The sequence below is a fragment of the Poecile atricapillus genome, chromosome 8, assembly GCF_030490865.1.
Source record: "Poecile atricapillus isolate bPoeAtr1 chromosome 8, bPoeAtr1.hap1, whole genome shotgun sequence".
In the NCBI taxonomy this organism is placed as follows: domain Eukaryota; kingdom Metazoa; phylum Chordata; class Aves; order Passeriformes; family Paridae; genus Poecile; species Poecile atricapillus.
The window spans coordinates 4,493,725-4,512,623 of NC_081256.1; the positions used below are offsets into that span (position 1 = coordinate 4,493,725).

General features: G+C 42.5%; 1 protein-coding gene across 1 annotated transcript in view; it reads left to right on the plus strand.

Moving 5' to 3' along the window:
* ARHGEF4 (Rho guanine nucleotide exchange factor 4) overlaps nt 1-18,899 on the plus strand; it is a 98,097-nt gene that overhangs the window by 44,779 nt on the left and 34,419 nt on the right. The window contains exon 2 of the mRNA XM_058844083.1: nt 9,536-9,675. Coding sequence (XP_058700066.1) covers nt 9,536-9,675 — 140 coding nt within the window. The remainder of the gene's footprint in view (nt 1-9,535; nt 9,676-18,899) is intronic.

Sequence of the window (18,899 nt, forward strand, 5' to 3'; positions counted from 1 at the left end):
GCTCTGTCTGTGAGGTCCCTGAGCTGATGTGGTGCCCTGCTATTCTGCACCCATCTTCCAGTGGCAATGCTCTTGTGTCTTTTTCCACTCAAATATAAAAACTGAATTACGTTTGGCCATGTTCAGCATCTGTCCTGTAGCTTGCTCAGAGCTGATCTCCCAAATCTGTTCTAAATAACACCAAAGAACTCCCCTGACTAATTCAGAGCCTGACTTGGACTCCTTTGTGTAGTGGAGTGAATTGTGTGATTCAAATGTATGCTGCAAAAAGCCTGATCCCTTAGCAATTGTGGCAGTTGTAGTTAAATAATATTAATCCTTGGTTTTCTGTTTTCCCCTCAGAAATATTTGGTAGCTTGATCTCAGGGATTTTCTTAGAACTCAGATTAAAATATAAACTGGGACAGAGGGATTTCCCATAGGTAAAGCAGTTTTAATGGTATTTTTTTAATGAAAATATTGTATCCCCAGCAAAAAAAGCAGATGTGTTGTGTATTACATGGAGACTGGTCATGCAAAATAATGTCAACAAAACAATCTTGCTGCCCCTTGAGACTTATACTTGATAATGCACAAGAGCAATTGAAAGTCTTCTCATGGCATTCATTTTTAATTACTTCTGTGGTCCAAGGTCATAGATATAAACTACTTGTCAGCCTGGATAGCTTCACCAAGATAAAGACTAGATTTATGGCATTTATGCAGAATTCTGGGAAAAACCAAAGGTCACATTTTTCAAATTGAAGTGTTCGAAGTTAGCCTCTTAAAGCCGTCCTCAGACACTTGGATAAACAGCCAGCCTTTCTCAAGTGCCAGCAGAGGCTCTTTGTGCTGACTGTGCTGCAAACAGCCCCTGCCCAGTGCCTGTGTCACCCATCAGCCCAGTTTGGGCCTCACAGGCCTCCTCCAGGCCCTGGTGTTAGTTTTGCCTTAACTAAAGTGGCCACATTGTCAAGGCTTTAAATTAAATTTAAATTAAATTGAAAAGAAATTTAAATTAAATAAATAAAATAAAATAAATTTAAAATAAATTGAAATTAAATAAATACATACATTTAATAAATTAAATTAAATTTAAAATAAATTTAAATTATTATGAAAACAATTCTTCCTTTTTAGTTGTTCAAGTTACAACATGGATGATGCCATTATAAGAAAGACCTGTGTCTGTTTTGTTTCCATGCAAAGTTGGCGTGACCGAGTGGAATATTTTAGAGGCTATTGTGATATGAATTGTTTTACACCCTAGTAGCAATTCTTCATAAAAATTATCTTAACCATTCTTTACAATGTGTTTTTTTCAGGCCAGTAGCTAAACCTTCATGTGTAGTGGAATTTTCTTTCCTCTAGACTGTGACTTAATGACTGAAGAAAATGTTTTGCTTTTTGGCAACAAAATCTTTAGCAGAAACTTAGCTTCCAAGCTCTTGGTCTTTGGAGGATGTGCTTGAATGTAGATACAGAATAAAAATGCAGAATCTTTGGAAATGTAAGTCAGCCAGAATTTTCTACAGCGGGTTTGTGTTCTTTCCTTTGTTTAATAAAGTAACAGGTACAAGAAAGGAGGCTCTTGTGAGGGCCTATGGTAGCTTGGGTTCCTACCCTCTCTGAGGAAGCTGTTTTAGAGGTGAAGCAAATCATTGCTAAATCAATAGAATTAAAATAGACAAGGACAATGTGAGATTTGGGACATAACAGCACTTGCATGAAGAGATCACCAGTTAAGTCTTTGGAAAGCAACTGCAGAGTCAGGAGGAACAACAATTCCTGAGAGAATGGGGGAACACTTTCTGTTGAAGGTCTTTATTTGAGGGCTGGTGATGACTAGAAATACTGGTTCTGTCAGAATTGTTTAAGGGTCTTTCATTTGTATTCTGGAAGGGAAAAAAAGGATTAAAACCACAGATTTTGGGAATGCTTGAGTATGCACCAGGGCTTTGATTCAGATGAGCACAAATTAAGTGAAGGCAGAGCAATAAGACTCAGTAGCAGTAAGATAAGTGCGTGCCTCATTTGTTTGCATGTTCCCACAGGCAACTTTCAGATATATTTGTGCAAACAAAAGCTGTGAGAAGCCCAAAGGTGATCTAGAAATGTAACCCTACATTGAAGCAGTGGCAAGTGTTGAGATGGTGTAGGGGAGTCTGTGGGAATAATCTTTTAAATAAACAATGTGTCTCTTTTTGCCAGATTGTTGACCTTCCAACTTGTGGGATGTGCCTATAAGGTTTTAAAAATCTGGAGCTGATGCTCTTCTAAAAATAAACAGATAAAAATTCCTGGAATCTTATTGACAAAATCTCTTCCAGTCCATTTTTGTCAGGCTTGTCAGCTGTACTAACACTCTTTGATGCTGCTTTTACCTCCTATGTTTGCTGAAGTAGGTGTAAATAACTATTGTTCTGGTTTCCTGGCCCATTTGCTTGAATTTCCTCAGTTTTTGTTACACTTCTGGATAAGAATGGGTGGATATGGATACAGGGACATGGAATTTTTAACTTTGCAGGTGAGCTGATGTCTGACTGAGGATGCTGCTGATCTGAAGTGACTGTGGTTACGCTCCACCAGGCAGTGTCAGACGTGTTGTCCCCCAGCCAGCAGCCTGGCAGGATTTTGGGATCGCTCTGATGAAGGGGCAGCTTTGGTGCTGGAGGTGGTTTTCACATTAAAGGGGAGCAGTTTGGTCTGGGGTTTATTTTTACTCAAGATGTAGCAGGCACGGGGCTGAGCAGCAGAGTGAAATGGACAGGTGAGAATTCCACGTGAGTTTGGAATGTCAGTGCTTGTTACCTGTTAGAAATGAGAAAAGCAATCATTTTAGTCTTTCACAAAGGAAGTGTTCAAAAAATGATGGCAGATTGTTTCACCTTGACACACACACATCCAAACTCCTTTAAATTGCAGCCACTCAATGAATAAAACTCCTTTTTGGGGCAGTAAATGACATTCCAGGTATTCCAACCTGCACACCCGACCAAGGATATGGTAAGGAATGTTCCTGGATACTAGAAAGGTTTTTTCTGCTAGCTTTGATTGCTGCTGTTGACTTCATGCTTAGATTGTGATAGAGCTTAAAGGACTGAACTCAGATTTGCCCCTGTTGTGTTCAGGGATGTCCAGACATAAAGTAAATAGCATTTCCAGGGATGTTCATCTGCAAAAAGAGAGCAAACAGTCACTATGGATGAGTAATCAGACCTGAGCAAATAAACAACAAATACATGGAGGAGGAGGACGTGCCTGCTTTTTTCCAAGTCAGTAGCTGTGATGGGAACAAGGCCAGTGAATTAATAGCTTGTGTGCAGTACAATAGAGGGACTTTTCAACAAAAGATCAGGCTTTGGATGAGAAAAGTATATTTATGTGATTTCTTATCTATTTTCCCCACTATGTCCACTCTTCAAAACTACTTCAGTCACTCCCCCTCTCCCAGTTGTGGCATCACCCAAGAAGCCAGGAGGGAGCTGGGGGCAGCTCTGTGCCCTGTGGGTGCCAGGGCAAAGTGGGCCAAGCTTCAAGTGCATAGCAAGGGGTGATGTGGGAGTCAGAGCTGCAGAGCCATTCATAATCCATGTCTCTCTTCCCCATAATTATCTCTGCTGCCCAAGAGAGTTGAGAACTCCCTTAAGCCTCCCTGCAAGTCATTTAGATTCTAATTGGGATTTAAGAACTCTTGAAACCTGAGTGGGTGGCTCAGTGCATTATTGCTGATGAATGGTACCCTGGGTGATGTGCCCAGCAGACCCACAGAGGATCTGTGCTTGGTTTTCCAGTGAAGAGCTGTCCTTTTTGTTTTCAACCACAGATTTGCTCTTTACCTCAGCTAATTAGGAACTGGCTTCATTCACAAAAGAAATTCTGTTTGTGGCACTATACCAAAATGTTAATTCAGTTTTGTTATGTTGAATCCTTTCCCTTCTTAATCTTTCTTTAAAATGGAGGGGATGAAGCTTGCTTTCTCCACTTCAATATTTTCTTTCTTTCCCAAGCTGTGATTTCTCCTTCAAAGATTGGCTTAACATGTTTTAATTACCTACTCAGAAATGTCATCATAAGGACCTGAGTTCTCTAGGCTTGGTTTTGAAGGACCATGTTCCCTGGTAATTTTCTGGTTTGTTTTGGTTTGTTTGTTTTTTCTTCTCCTAATGAAGCTCATCCTAACTGGTCATTGTTCCCTTGTTGCAAATTCCCTGCCTGACTTCCCTCTTCCTGTTAAACTGGCCCACAAGCATCAGCAGAATGATGAGAGAGGGTCCATCAGCACAGTAAGAGCTGCAGAATTGCACTGCTGGGGCAGGAGAGGGATGACATCACTCTGATGGATTTCACTGTGGCAGCTGCACAGGGACCTCCGTGGACCAAGCATCTGATAAATGAAGCACATAATTGAGAACAGGACTGGTGGAGGCTGCAGCACCATTTCCAAGGAGACGAGGGTTTAAGAACCCCAAATGGGTGAAGAGCAGGGTAGGGAGGGGCTCTTCTCACCTGGGCAGTGTGGCCTGGCTGTGGTTCCCAAACCCATGCACGCCACTCACTTGTTTATCATCTTAAATCTCTTGAAGTGCTTCCACCAGCAGCTGCACTGCGCTTTCCTGTGGGCTGCACACAACCACAGCAATCTCTGCTCACTCAGGCAGAGGGGATGATGTTGTTAGCTCTGAATTAATTTGCTCTGTGAGTGTAAATCAGCCTCCTACTGTTGTTTTGGTGAATTATTTTAAATGTAAATGCTGCAGAGACAAATGAAATGGGTGGATGTGGAAAAAAACACACTTGAAAGAGAGAACTACAGAAAAATTGTTCCCTTTGTCAATATAATGTGTTTTTAATAAACTATGGATGCTCTTGGCTTTCCAAGCTGTCTGTAATCATCATGGATTCCTGTCCCAGCCTTACCCCTAAAAGCTGTAGACTGTAAGTCAAGTGAAAACAGATAACCAACATTTTGGGAAAATGCCTCTAGCCCATTTTCCTTCAGTCCTGGGTCATTGTTCAGCCTTGTGACCCAGACACACGTCTGGAGCTCCTCGCCACTGGGGAGCTGCTGGGGCTTATTCCAGCTGAGACATAAACCTCTGTGAGTTTGAGAGAGCTCTGTTAAGAGGCTGTGCTAAATTTGGGGCTGTAGTGTCCAGCTCCTCAAAGGAACCTATTCTAGACATTTATTCTGTGAGAATAGTTTTCCAGTGAGGGGGTGGGATTATATTCCTTTAATTTAATTCTCTTTTATTTTTAATGGTGGTAGTTGCATGGTGGTTTTTTTTGGCGTTATTTTTGTTTGGGTTTTTGTTTGAACTTTTTGTTTGTTTGATTGTTTAACAGCAACTTGTGTTCACTAATTCCTGACACTTGGAATGCATGAGGCAGGTCCTTCCTTTGAGAGAGGAGCAGAGCACAGATGTGTGGAACTGCATGACCTGTACTAGGTGACATTAGTCTTTACTGATCTCTGGACTACAGCTAACACCTGTTTTCTGAGACCTCTAGTAGATCATCTAATTCCAGCCTTATCTTCCCACCAATTTGATAAACAGCACAAAACCTTTTCTCTATTTTCCCCTCCCTGCCATCTCTGTTGGTGCTGAAGATCAAGGCTGTCCCAGTGCAGCCCTGCTGGTTTGTTCTCCAGTGTCACCTGAGCTTGATTGTGCAAATCCCACCATGCAGGCAGCTGCCTTCCAGTTATCCCAGTTTACCTCTAAGCAGGATGCACTTACACTGGCAGGGTGGCAATGAGTTGTTCAACCATGGCTTGTTGGGCACAGAGCTGGTAACAGCTCCAGAGGCTTTCTGGTGACATGGAGACCTCTGGAACTGTGTGCAAGTACCACTTAGAGTTGCTTGGCATCGCCTTTCAGCAAGGTAGGGACACAAGCAGAGCCCATCCAGGACCCTTCCCACTACTGCCTTTTTGTACCTGATTCCAAACTCTGTAGGGAGGTGTGAGCAGGGTGAACTCTTCCCCTGGTCCATCTTGACAAACTTCACTTGATTTGCCCAGAACCCTCCTCCCCTTTTGCTCATGAATGCAGCCCGAGTGCTGCCTGCTCAGGACTTGGACACAGACACCTGTGCCACCCTCTGGTTCCACTGATATGTTTTGTATGAGTTTTGAAGCTTCACATCATCAAGATAATTCTTTGTGGCGTCAGGTTTATCACACTTTATCTGTATGGATGCATTAAAAAAAGAGTTTGTGTGGCATTCTTTTGTGAGCTGCTCTTGCTAGAATTATCCATCTGCTTTTGTATTGTAATGACATAAATCCTAAGCTTGGGCTAGGACTAACAGCAGTGTGAAACAGAGTTTCAGTTCTTGCTGTAGTACTGAATGTTGGTGACTCCCTCTGTTCCTGTGTATGGGATTTGTTGCCATATTTAGTGAAATTTATCAGGACAGAGGTATAAAATATGAAAAAATCTGCTTGAGTTAATTGCTGCTTCACTTTAGTTTTGGACAGAACATTGTTCCTTGGTGTGGCCTGGCTGCCAGGGAGGGACAGGTCAGGTCAGAAGTTCAGAGAGGCCAGGCATGACTGTGCCACTGAATTTCAGTGTTAGCCAGAGCTGGGCACTGGGAGGTGGCAGGAATGAAGCATCTGAATTAACCCCAGTGCAGTTTGATAGTGGCCTGTCCAGCAGTGCTGTGCTGTTGGGGAGGCTGATAGGCTGTTTCAGCAATCTCTGCTAACTTGTCTTTTAAGATTTTTGTACAATGCTTGCTTCTTTTCTACTTGACCTAGTTTATGCTTTACACGTTAAGTCAGTTCCTTCACTAAAAGCCTTCGTTCTTCTACTTCCTTGATGGTTTTCTAGTGCATTGGGTCACCATCCCAGACTACTGTTTTATTTATTTGTGGTCATGTCATTCATCTAACCTGCTTCAGAGCAAATTCTTATTTTTCATTCATTTAATTCTTTCCTGCAGCATTAGTTTGGGAAAACGTGTAATGGCTATCTTGAGCCATGAGAACTTTCTCATGCTTATGAAGTGTAGTTTTGGTGCAATATGTCTATAAAGACTTGTTGTTTTGTTTTTTTTTCTGCCAGGAAAACTAATCCCAAATGCAGTAGCAGGTCTTGAGACAGCAGAGAATTGATGAGCTTGGTAAGATCAGAGAGGAAAAACTGATCTCTAGTAAAAGCAAGCACAGCTTTCAAGGCACTTAGCAGAGGTACAGAGCATTTTAAGTAACACAGATAAATACCTCCCTGGAGCTTTTGCTTTTTCATCTAAGCACAGATCAGAGAACAAATAGGAAAATGTGGGGGCAAAACCCAAACGCTTTAAAGATGCCAATGAACGTTTTTCAAGCTGAAGGTTACTTTTAGCAGTGAAAATAACAGAAGATGTGTAAGGGAAAAGCAGTGAAGCCATGTGTATAATAAGGGAAAAGAATGAGATCAGAGGGCTGCAGAAGAGTTTTGAATTAAGTGACTGCTGACTTGCTTCTTATAAATGATTTATTTTTATTTGTTCTTGAAAAACATTTCTAATTTGTTTCTGTGCTAACACACTAAAAGTTGTTCATTACTATCAGACAAAGGTTTTCCAGACAGTGTGTGAACAAAAAGTGATACTTTAAGGCCCTTAAATTTAGTTTTAAAAGTTCCAGCCGTGGTAACTCTTCGTGAAATTATCATATCAGTGGTATTCCAGCTGGTTTTGAGTTTTATATTAATGGACTAGGTCTTAACCCCAGAATTGCTTTATATGCAGTTTATAGTACTGGCACATATTCAGTGCAGAATTTCTGTATAATGAACGATGTGAGGTGTCAGAGCAAAGCTAGGGGAATGCTTGATTTTTTTTTTTGAAAGGTCACTTCAAGTTGAATGGTTGGGTAGTTCCATACTTGCACAGAGAATTTTGCTTTAATCATAAGCTCATATGCACCTCTGTGTCCTGAATTGCCATCAATACCAAGTGGAGTTCCAGCTTCAGACAATCTTTGCTTTGTTGTGCCTATTTATTGAATTCAAAGCATAAGCAAGCAAGTATTTATTATAAAAATAGCTCGTAGTCGTCATTTTGATGTCAGGTCACTGCACTGAACTGATAGCTGCTACACTGAATTTACACCTCACTGCTGACAGAAGTGATCAGGTGGTGCAGCCTTAACAGCCCATCCCATGTACTGAAAGGGTTGATGAGGACAAGCTCTGCAGGTCTGGCTGTAACCTCTGTCAGCACTTTATTCAGTGCTAACGTGGTGTAGCTTTTTGGTTTCAGGTAATAATAAGCTAATGAATCATGGGGTGCTTTATTTGACCCAATGGCACAATTAGGTTCACAACATGCACTTGCAGTATGAAGGGAAATGAAGGTTCAAGACCAAGTTTGTGAGTTGCTCCTTATTAAAGCTCTACAAGGTCAAGCTCAAAAGATTTTTTTCACCTGTTCTGCAAAAATTTGGAGGGTAATATCATGTGACTTGCACAGCTAAGACTGCTGCCAGGAGTGCTGATAATAATGTCTGTGTTTTCATTCAGTTCTACTCCTGTAGCCATGTCATGTCCATTGAACTAAAATTATGATTTATATCAGCTGCTCTCTGCATCATGTCTGTGTAGGTACTTGTTTCATGCACAGAGATCTTTGTAAAGCCCATTGCTTTGTCACTGGAGCTGTTGTCCTAGCAGTTGGTAATGCAGATGAACATGTCAGCAGGTGTTTTCTTTAATCACTGTCATTTTTCACAGATTTGAGAACAGCAAGTTCATGTTCAGTAACCAGTACAGGGATGGGATGAATGACACTACATGCCACTGAAGGTTATTTGCTAATACCTCAAGGAGACTTTAGGAAGAAGATCCTGCCCATGAAACAGATGAAGTGACACTTTTTTCTGTGCAAGGAATATAAATGCCTCATCTTTATTTCTCTCAGGGTTGAGGCTTCAGTGTTTGTTGTAGCTGCAGACTGTGAACCCTCCGTTATCTGTAGCTTGTTTGGGGCTGTGCTGAGCAGAATGGCCTTCCTGTGGTAATAATGGATAATTCCGGAGCAAACACCCTTTTAGGCATCAAAAAGGATTCTCAAATAAGTGTGTGGACAAAGGGGAAGGTGAATGTTTTTCCCAAAGGCTGAGACTTCCTTTGGCCTGGCAGGATTTGGTAAATCATAATCCTCAAGGTATGAAGTGGCAGACATGAGGTGCTTGTCTCCTAGTCCACTTTCCTGTCAGCACAGGAAGGCCCTAATAAAATCACATTTGTGCCATCATTGCCCTGTGCCTTTTTTCAGACCTTATTTTCCTATTCTTGTTTGACCTTTGCAACATGCAGCAGTTGTCAAATTTTTTAAGATTGTATTTTCTAGTCTAGAAAAAGACACAGTCATTTCTAGGGGTAAAACATGAGTGGAGAAAAATTCTCAGAAAAGCAGGCATACATGAGGATGGAATTATGACCCAAAATTTCCTTTTTAGTTTCCTTTATGCTGCGTTACGGTGCCCATTGCCACAGCGAGCTCCTATCAGTGTGCTGCTGCTGAGGCTCCTGTGCTCAATCTGTGCATTTTGCTGTTGCAGTGATCACTGATGGAGCTCTGGACAAGACAGCCCTGACGGACGATGTGGGGAGCGAGGAGGATCTGTACGAGGATTTCCGCAGCTCCAACCACCGCTACGGCCACCCCGGGGGCGGCGGCGAGCAGCTGGCCATCAACGAGGTGAGTGCTGCTCCCCATCTCACACAGGAACATCTCCACACCAGGAACTGTGCTGGTGCTGCTGGTTAACCACAGCCAGGCTGATAATGGCACAGTGGATGTGCCTTTAAATGTCATTTTCTGTGAGCACCATTCCAGCAGGGTGCTGTCCCTGAGGCAGTGCAGAGCCTGAGCAGGTGACTCTCCTCTTGGCTGTTTTTGGTTGAGAAGTTTAAAAACATTCATGAACTTGTTGAAAAAAATTAATGAACTTGTTAAAAACATTATAATGAACAGGTTCAGACTTGGAGTGTGTTGTACATAATGTTGGCATAATGGAAATATTGAAAAAAATCCCTGGGCTACCTGTTTCTTTATTCATAGGTAAGAAGGGTGCAAGGTTTAATACAGGTTTGGTCTTGACTGTTTCTTCCAGTTCCTCAGTATGTTCACTCTAGGGATGTGAAAGACCTGTCTTTTTAGTCACTGTTTATAGCTGTTTATTAAAAATGGTCACAAAATGGACAGCTGGTCGTGAGGTCTCACATTTTCATAAGTTTTGGTCCATCTGCATATCAGGATTAATTGTCCAATTACAGCTTCAGGTTATGAAGTCCCATCCTTCTTGTTTTCTCTCTTCAGTCCACCATTTTTTTATGATTTTGGGCCTGAAACTTGTAATGATTATCCTTGGTATGAAGCTAGGAAAGGAATTGTTTTCTCTACCTACTCTGTGAAGAGAGCTCACTAACACTTAATATGAAGCTCAAAACAACACACCTGGGGGAAAATATGAAAACTAAAACTTAAGACATCAATATGAGCGAGCTCTTAAACTCCTACACCTTCTTTTTCTCTTTCTTCTCCTCTGTTATGTATGCATGACTTTGCCAAGATGAGAAGGCAGGGATAAAAGAAGTATTACATTTTCTTGTGCTAAACTAGAACTGAAACTGTGTGGCTCTCAGTGTGTGTGTTTGATACATCCAGTGGCTTCTGGGGTCTGACAAAGCTCCAGCAAGCTGCACCGTGAGGATAACAGCTTTTCTTCAAAAACAATAACAGCAAATGCTCTTCCACCAGTTCTGCTCCCACTGCTCAGAATCCCCACCTACAGCCCCAGGTGCCTGGGCTAAGGAAGGGTTTGCTTTATTTTCTTCCCCTACTGCTTACATCCAGGGGTTATCAAACCATGGCCAGAGCTATTTAATTTAAACCCAGCAGTCTTGAGCTGTTGTCATTGGCAAGAAAACATGAGCAGAACACCAGAAAATCTGGAGTTGTGTTCTTCCATGTTTACCTGGTGTGTTTATGAGAGTCCCAGGCACCACAGGAGTCAATCCCAAAGCATGCACTGAGTCTGTGGGAAGAGGATTCTGCTTTCCTCTCAATCAGGTGCTTACATCAAACAGAATCCCCTCTCCCCTCTCCCTCTTCGGAAGTCTTTAAAATCAGGGAAAAAAATCAGGCCAGCAGGCCTAACCATCTTGCATTTCTTTATTCATTATTATCAAGAATAATTGCTTTTCTTTCATTTCCTAAAAGTTGATTTTATTAGAGCAAAATTCCATCACTTGTAATTAGGAAAGCAAATGGATGTGTCCAAAGCAGGTGTAATTTGTATAATCTATGAAGTATGTGGGGTTTTGTTGGCCAGTTGACTTGAAAGATAAAAGATTATTTTTGGCTTGTTCCCTAGAATCTTGCCTGTTCAGGAGCCAACAAAACCAAAGAACAAACAGTTCATTATTTACTTTGTCAACTGGTTCCTAGGGGTAATTAATCCATCACTTGCTTCCAGTGAGCCTTAGCAAAGCGCTGCCTACACAATCGCTTCCTGGAACAAGAGATTACAGGAAAGTACAAAATCTCTGCAGTGAAACACTAAATCTGTGAGATGGGAATTCCACAACCACAGACAAGAATTGAAATATCTCAAATTTGGGAGCTGGACAGGCTTATCCTTATCTTCTCTGCTGGACCAAAAGGTGGCTGTTGATTAGTCCTGAGTACTTCCCATCATTCTAGGAGTGATGTAGGGTGAAGATTTCAATGTTCACTCATTCAGTCACATTTTGTGAGTAGTCTCAGCTTTGTTTTATTGTATTCCAAGTTGCCTTTTATTGGTTGTGGATATGGAAACTATGGTAACCACATTATTCTTAGCCTTCTTGGAAGAAACAGCTTTCAAATAAACAGAGAAGGCTGAAATACATTTTTACAGCAGTTGGCAGACCAAGTGTTGCACTGAAGAACAAAACACCCAGCCACTGAGTTTTAGTTCATTTTGGATCAAGAGAACATTATTATGAAATAAAAAAGAAACCTTTCATAAAACTGGAATAATTTATTGGCAAGAAGACGAGAGGGATAAAAGAAAGCTGGGAAGGTTGTATAGAGCCCACATAAGAAGATCAGCATGAGAGTGTGTAAGAGCCAAGAAAAATCAATCAAAAAGTAATAATAAGGGTTTGGGATGAGAAAAGAGGCAGGGGAAGTAATTTTCTTGGGGCATCTGTTTGACATTCTTTCAAATGCTTTCTGGATGCTCAGGAAAAGAGATTTTTGTATTTAGATTGTACTTGGTAGACTTTGCTTTGTGTTCACTCCAGATATAGACCCCATCCTTGTATTTTATTGCATCCAGGGTCTCATTGGGTGAAAATGCAGTAAGAGAAAAATCTGTACTGCAAACACATTGTGATTCTGTCCTTCCAGTTCTCTGTGAATGTTATGTATAGGACAGATTCAGCTTCAAGCTTCATTAAATGTGTTACATGCAGCCTGAAGTGGAGAACACGAGGGATTAGGCATATAAAAACCTGCCTGCCTGGCTCTGGAGTGACCATGGTGATGATAAGCTGTCTAGTTTTCCCCACTAAGTAATTGGCCTGGGTGAGGAAGCTTAGACCACTTTGCTTGGTAATATCTGAGGTTTTGTTGTGTCCTGCTGTGGGAAGGGCCCATGTGGCTCCAAGCTTTGCAGGAAATGCAATTGCAGCTCAACACGGCCCTTGCAGCCCTCCATGAACAGCACCGTGCCCATCTTGTGAAAGCAAAGCTCCAAGTGCTCAGAAAATAACAGTAACACTCCCAATTTTTGCTTATCTCATACAGCTCTATGCCTGATAAGTTTGGAATTTGGTATGTGAAGTCTTGTTCCTGAGGAAAGGCACAACTCATTGGCTTCAGCAGGCCAGGATTTTATCCACGACACATAACCACTGCTGCCTTGTGTTTTAAAGTGACTGTATCATCGTGTCTTACAGATGTTTGAGCTACCCCGTGGTTGTTGACAAGATGCAATTAAGCTGATTGGTTCCAACATACATGTTTCTGATTTAACAAAGGCATTAATCCAGAAGAATGTTCAAAGTGGCACAAACAATGCATCTGCCATGTACCCAGGGCAACAGACACTGTAGCAGTACCCTCTCCATCTTACTGAGTCTCTAAAACATTATTCTGGTGCTAAGCTCTTTGACCCAGTGCTTCTCCCAGACCTGTCAATTTTATACAGGAGAGACTTATGAACTCTTGGGCTTTTTTAAAGGAAAAAACCAAAACCAAACAGCAAAACCAAATCAAACCCCCAAACTCATAAAACGTTAATACAGATGAAATCAGAACAACTGATTTTGTTAAACAGGAATAATATCCTTCATAGCCTTTTTCACTTCATTTATCTTCATTCTAATTAATAGAAATCTCTTGTGTACTATATGAGGGCAAATTTTATAAGACAAAAAAAATATTGCCATTCCTTTTCTTTAAAAGAGTACAGAATAGATTGCAAAATCTGTGGTCACAACGGGTTTCCAGACTGAAAACAGAATTATTGATGATACGGAAGCAATACAGAACATTCTTGTGTAATCTGGAAGAAGAGATTTATTACCACTTTTGATTCTTAATGTGAATATATTGCTAAAGCCAACAGAAACCAGTTAACAAACACCTGCCAGCACCCACTGAGTTTGGAGTTTTTTTCCCTTTCTGGAGGTCCTGATGCTTGCTTTTGTGTCCCACGTATTCCTGCAGCCAAGGTTGACAACTGTGCTCCAGAAGCAGCAGATATGATTTATTTGCAGAATACGGTATAAAGCTCAGTGCTGTCAAGGACAAGAAATAATGTTCCCCTGTGGACATAAATCTTCACTGCATCCTGGTTTTTGGTCCCAGGTGCTTGCGTAACTTTGCTTAAATGTGAGTGTTCAGAGTACAGAGTCAGAGTTGTGACTTCTTTTACTGCCTGGTGGTTTTAGTTTTTAGAGTTTTCTGGTCTGCAGACTTTTAAGGCTGTTTCAGAGGGGTTTTTGCAATGGATTTAAAGCAAATTGGTATATTTGAATGCTCTATGGCAATTATGTCTCATCAAACATCAGGATCAGTAGCTAAGTGGTCCCAGGGGTTTCCAGAGCCATTTTTCTGCCTTCTACCATGGGCAGCTGGGGCTGCTCTGTGCCATTTTCCCACGTCCTCCTTAGCACTGGGACTTGGGCATGCCCTGAGCAAGGGATCCTCCCTCAGCAGGCTGAAGATGCAGAGAATGTGATGGAAGCTGGTGTAGCTCACTCAGCACTGAGGAAAGGCTGTCTTGTGAGGGAATGTCAGGGTTTTTTGGAAAGGTGGGAGAAATGGGATGTGCTTTCACACCTGCAGTCATGCAGTGAGTCCTTATCCATCCAAATGTTTGTTCTCAGCCATGGGAGATGAGGGCAGCTAGCTCCCTTACCATGGGTCTGCAGCATGCACTCCACCACGAGTTCAATCCACACACAAGTATTTCTATAAAATACGTTTTCTTTTGCTGGGCCATGCTTTCTCTAAACACCCCAATTAATCTGATACTCATTAGGAACAAATAAAAAACCTCCAGGCTTGTTTTTTGGGGTAATAATAATAGGGGGCTGTTAGAGTTCTAACTCCCAAATCAAAACTCTGTGGTGTGACAGTGCTACAGGCGCATTAGGGGATGAGTGGGTTATGGGCTTGGTTTCTCAGAGGATCAAACTCCTCTTTCCAGGAGCCAAGCTGGAGCAGCAGAGCAGGAGAGGCAGCCTCTGGCTTTCATCTCTTTGTGGGTATGGGTGTGCCCCCACATGCACACAGATGTGTTTGAGGAGGGGGAGGTACTGCCCAAACTTTCATCCCCAGCTGCAAAACAGAGCTAAATACGTCACTCAGAGGAGATAACTGGAGACAGAGTGATGGCTTTGGAGTTCTTACATCAGCCCTGCCAGCTGTAATATTGTAAAGACGAACAGCTTCTGTTAACGCTTGTTAATGATCTCTTGTGAGTTTAGGGGACTCAATAAAAAGTCTGTTTTTATCGGCATTAAATATGTTCCCAGTTGCATGCGTGTGAAGAGGGGCTTGGCTCCACAAATAGTATTCCCTTTGGAGAAAAAATGATCCAAGAATGTTTTAACTCCTAAAGCTACTTGTGCCAAATCACCTCAAAGACTGCCTGTATTTTATCCAGCGTGTCCATGGGTTCTCACAACTGTCTGATGCTCCCCTCTGCTAAAAGACAACGTGATGTGTTTACAAGAGGTCTCTTTATCCTGAAGATAAATGCTTTGGCATCCCATTAAAAGGGCTCCTTAACCTGTAGCAGTGGCACTGTGTCCTGTAGGGATAAGGGCTGTGTTGCAGAAGGTTTTGGCTTCCTGCCTGCCACTTTTAGCTCGTGAGGGCCATTTACCACAGCGCCACTGAGATCTTCAAATCCTCCTGTGGGCAAGGCAGGCTCTAACCCCTCCAGGTCCTCATGTTCTACCTGCTGAGGGCTCTCACCTGCACCCAACCAGGGTCTCTGCAATGAAGCCAAGGAAATGTGCAGGTGAAGGGGAATGATTTCACTATCCATGTGTAAAGTGGAAACCTTTCAAACCTGCCCTCTCTCTGATACAAAGAAGGAATTTAGCCTGTCCTCAGGAGCTCCTTGTTTGGCTTTCAGGGATCCTTGTTTGACTTTCAGGGATCCTTGGTTTGGTATCTAACTCTCCAGTGCTGTTTTATGGGAGGAAGAGCATTAGAAGCACTGCAATATTAGAAGCACTGAATTATTAGAAGCACTGCAGCCCTACAAAGATTTTAGTTCAGAAGTGTAATAAACTGATGTTGCCACTGCTTGAAACAGGAGCCTGATGGTGTGCAAAGTCTGTTTTGCAGAATCTTGCTGTTACAGTTTGGTCTGCCAATGGCTTTATTTTAAAAATAGGTTTGGGGATGTCCATGCCCCGGTTTACCAGTTCAAGAAACACCTGGGATGGATAACAATGCAATAACCAGGTGGATATTGGAGTACAAAGATTTACTGGGAAAAGGGGATAAAGAAGGAATGTGAGAGAGTGGGAATGCTGGGTAGAGTTATTGCAGAGGTTATTCCAGGCTTAAAGTGTTTGCATAGAGATAGGGAAGTGAATGTCTCTCATTTTATACCATACTTGTGTCTCAGGTTCCTCTCAGCATGGTTTTGATATCAGAACATTTCTTGGATTTGTTCTCCTCTCCAAACCCTGATTTGGAGCAGCTTTTCTCTGCAAAGAATTTCCTAATTCTCCGAAGACAATTGATCCCAGTGGTGGTAAATAAAATCCCTCCTGCCTCTTTTGACCCTTCGAAGAGCACTGTTAATCCCTCAAGAGATCTTCCCCATCAGATAGGGGGGCCAAGGCCCCTTGTCCTACACTTGATAAGTTGGGGGCTGAGTTAGCAAGAAGTTTGGCCATGGTTTGATGGTGTGAAGGCACTGGCATATTCCCTGCAGTTTTATATTCCCACTCTGGTGAAAGCAGAAAGATCAACAGCGATAACCAAGCTGCTCAAGCGCCAGCCCTGCTCCTCCTGAGGCTCGTGGGAAGGCTCCCCCTCCCTCTGGGGCACTTGGGGCCAGCTCTCCTCGGTGCCCTGCGAGTGCTACTCTCCAGTCAGGTCACTCAGCCTCTCCTTGCAGCAAAATGAGGAAATGTTCCTGCGCTGACCCCATTGCTCCCACCGGGAACACTCCACGGGCAGGGAACAGAGCAGCCTTTGTCCCCAGCAGTGGGGCTGCCCCGCACACCTCCTGTGCCACAGCCCTGTCAGGCTGTCCTGGAGGCCCCAGGGGACATCGAGTTCAGCTTCTTCCTTCAAGTTTTGGATTACAGGCAGCAGTGACCTAGAAAGGTGTTGTGGGGGTTATTTTTTTTCTGTTCTTCTAGCTGATGTTATCTGTGATCTTTAGAGAAGATCCTGTTTCTGACTGTTCCACTGACTCGCTGCTGGCAAGCCTTCATGTCAACAGGTTTTATGAAATGAAAGCAGGGTGTGTGAGCTATCCAATACAGACTGAATGTCCTGGTTTTTTCACATTCCTCTGTCCCTAATGGTTGCTTTGCCAGTAAAGCAGAGGTGCACCTTGTTCATTTACTGCTGGGGCTTGATAACCCATATTCACCTTCCTGATTATTTTAACAACCACTTACCAAGTTTGCTTTTGAGCTGTATCTTTTATCTCTGTTCCAGCCCACATAGAGCCCAAATGACCATTCCTTGTTATTCTGTGTTTTCTGTGGCTGTCAAATTTTCAGCTCAAAACAGGATACCACAAAACCAAAAAGCATTCAAATAATGTCAACCTCCGCTTTCAATCACGAAGGGTGTCATTGCCAGCACGTCTGTTCCTCAGCCCTGTTACAAGAGTGGTCATTTTCTATTCTGATCCTTTGTAGATATTGCATTCAGGCTCTCAATCTTGCTGGTCTCCAAGATGCAGCATTCCCTGTCTTTCCATATGTCTTACTACAAACCCCATTCAGCCTGTGTTTATTCCAGAGCATCATTATTACAATATCCTTTGTTCTGCCTGTGTCCAATTTATGAATTAATGAAAATATCCACCTTCCTAGGCCACAGCCTGTATTTGCTTCTCCTGCTTGTTCCTTGCTCTGCCACACCTACCCTAACATGCTTTGTTTTGTTTCCCAGGCCATTGCTGTCTGTATCCCTCTCCTGCCATCCCCAAATCCCAAAGGCATGCCTGGCTCTAGCCCAGCACACCCTGGAGCTCTCCTCAGCTCCCAGGGTGTGTGGGATGTGTGTCAGCACTTCCTTTGCCACTGGAGTTCCAGGACATGCTGGTAATTCCCAGGTGCTTCAAACATGCTACCAGTTGCTGTTTCTACTCTTGAAAAGAAAACTTGCTTTAGGAGAATTTGGAAGATTTTCTAGATTTAATAGAGTCTGAAAGCAAAAGACTAGTTGCTAAGCAGATTGTCTCTTTTTCTTTTCTTTTTTTTTTTTTCTTTTTAATTAATTGTAGTCAGGGGTGGCCAGTCTGAACGGCTGCTTTCCTTTCAGTCTCCCAGCAGGGCCATGCCTTAATCTATGCACTCCATAAGGAAATGGTCAGGCCCATTTTCTTTCCATTGAGAGTTACCTCGTGAGTCTCGGTACTGGAGCACAAGAACAGCTTGTAAAGTTTTGGCAGCACTGCATGAATAATCTGCCCAGGGAAGTACTGGCTGTAAAAGCTGAGTGGGCTTAAACCATGCGGTACGAGCTAGAGAAAGATGCAGTGGGAGTAACTGTGCTCTAGTAACACAGTGTCACACACTGTAAAAATTGAAAGCAAACTCTGACAGACTGTTTTCCGTTTTTGAAGTACATGATCATCTGCAGCTGAAGAAAAGCTGTACTTGTTCTGATGTTTTCTGGCCGTGGCTCAACAGGAATGCTGTCCTTTTGGGAGGTGTTATCTGCAGTGTTACTGAGTGTTTAGTCAGTGCATAGCAGGGTTGATAGCTGCTTAGTTTGAATGCTGGCAAAAGTGTAATTGTGGGATAGTTGGGAGTTAAAGAAACTTGGTTTCTATGGAATGATTTGCAAGTACAAATGCTTGCCCCTTTCACAATTTCATTGTCAGCCTTTTCAGCTGCTGAGCTGTCATCCACTGAACGTCCACTCAGCCTGGATTCTTTATTGAAAGATGCATTTGAAATGGTTCATCACACCAATGCTATAGATAGAAGTATTTTTATCACCCAATTAAAAAAAAATAAAAGTCAACAGAAGCTTCTTCCCTAAGAAGTTCTTCAACAGCTCTGTATAATGGAAAGGGCAGTAATAATTAGGTGATTTTTATGTCAAAGAGAAGTTGAAGAAGGAGAAACATCCAGTTGTGTGGACCCAGGTGAATGTGGCTGTTGTGACATTAAATGTTTCTAGATGTGCTGAATGTGTTCTCTCCCTCTGCACTT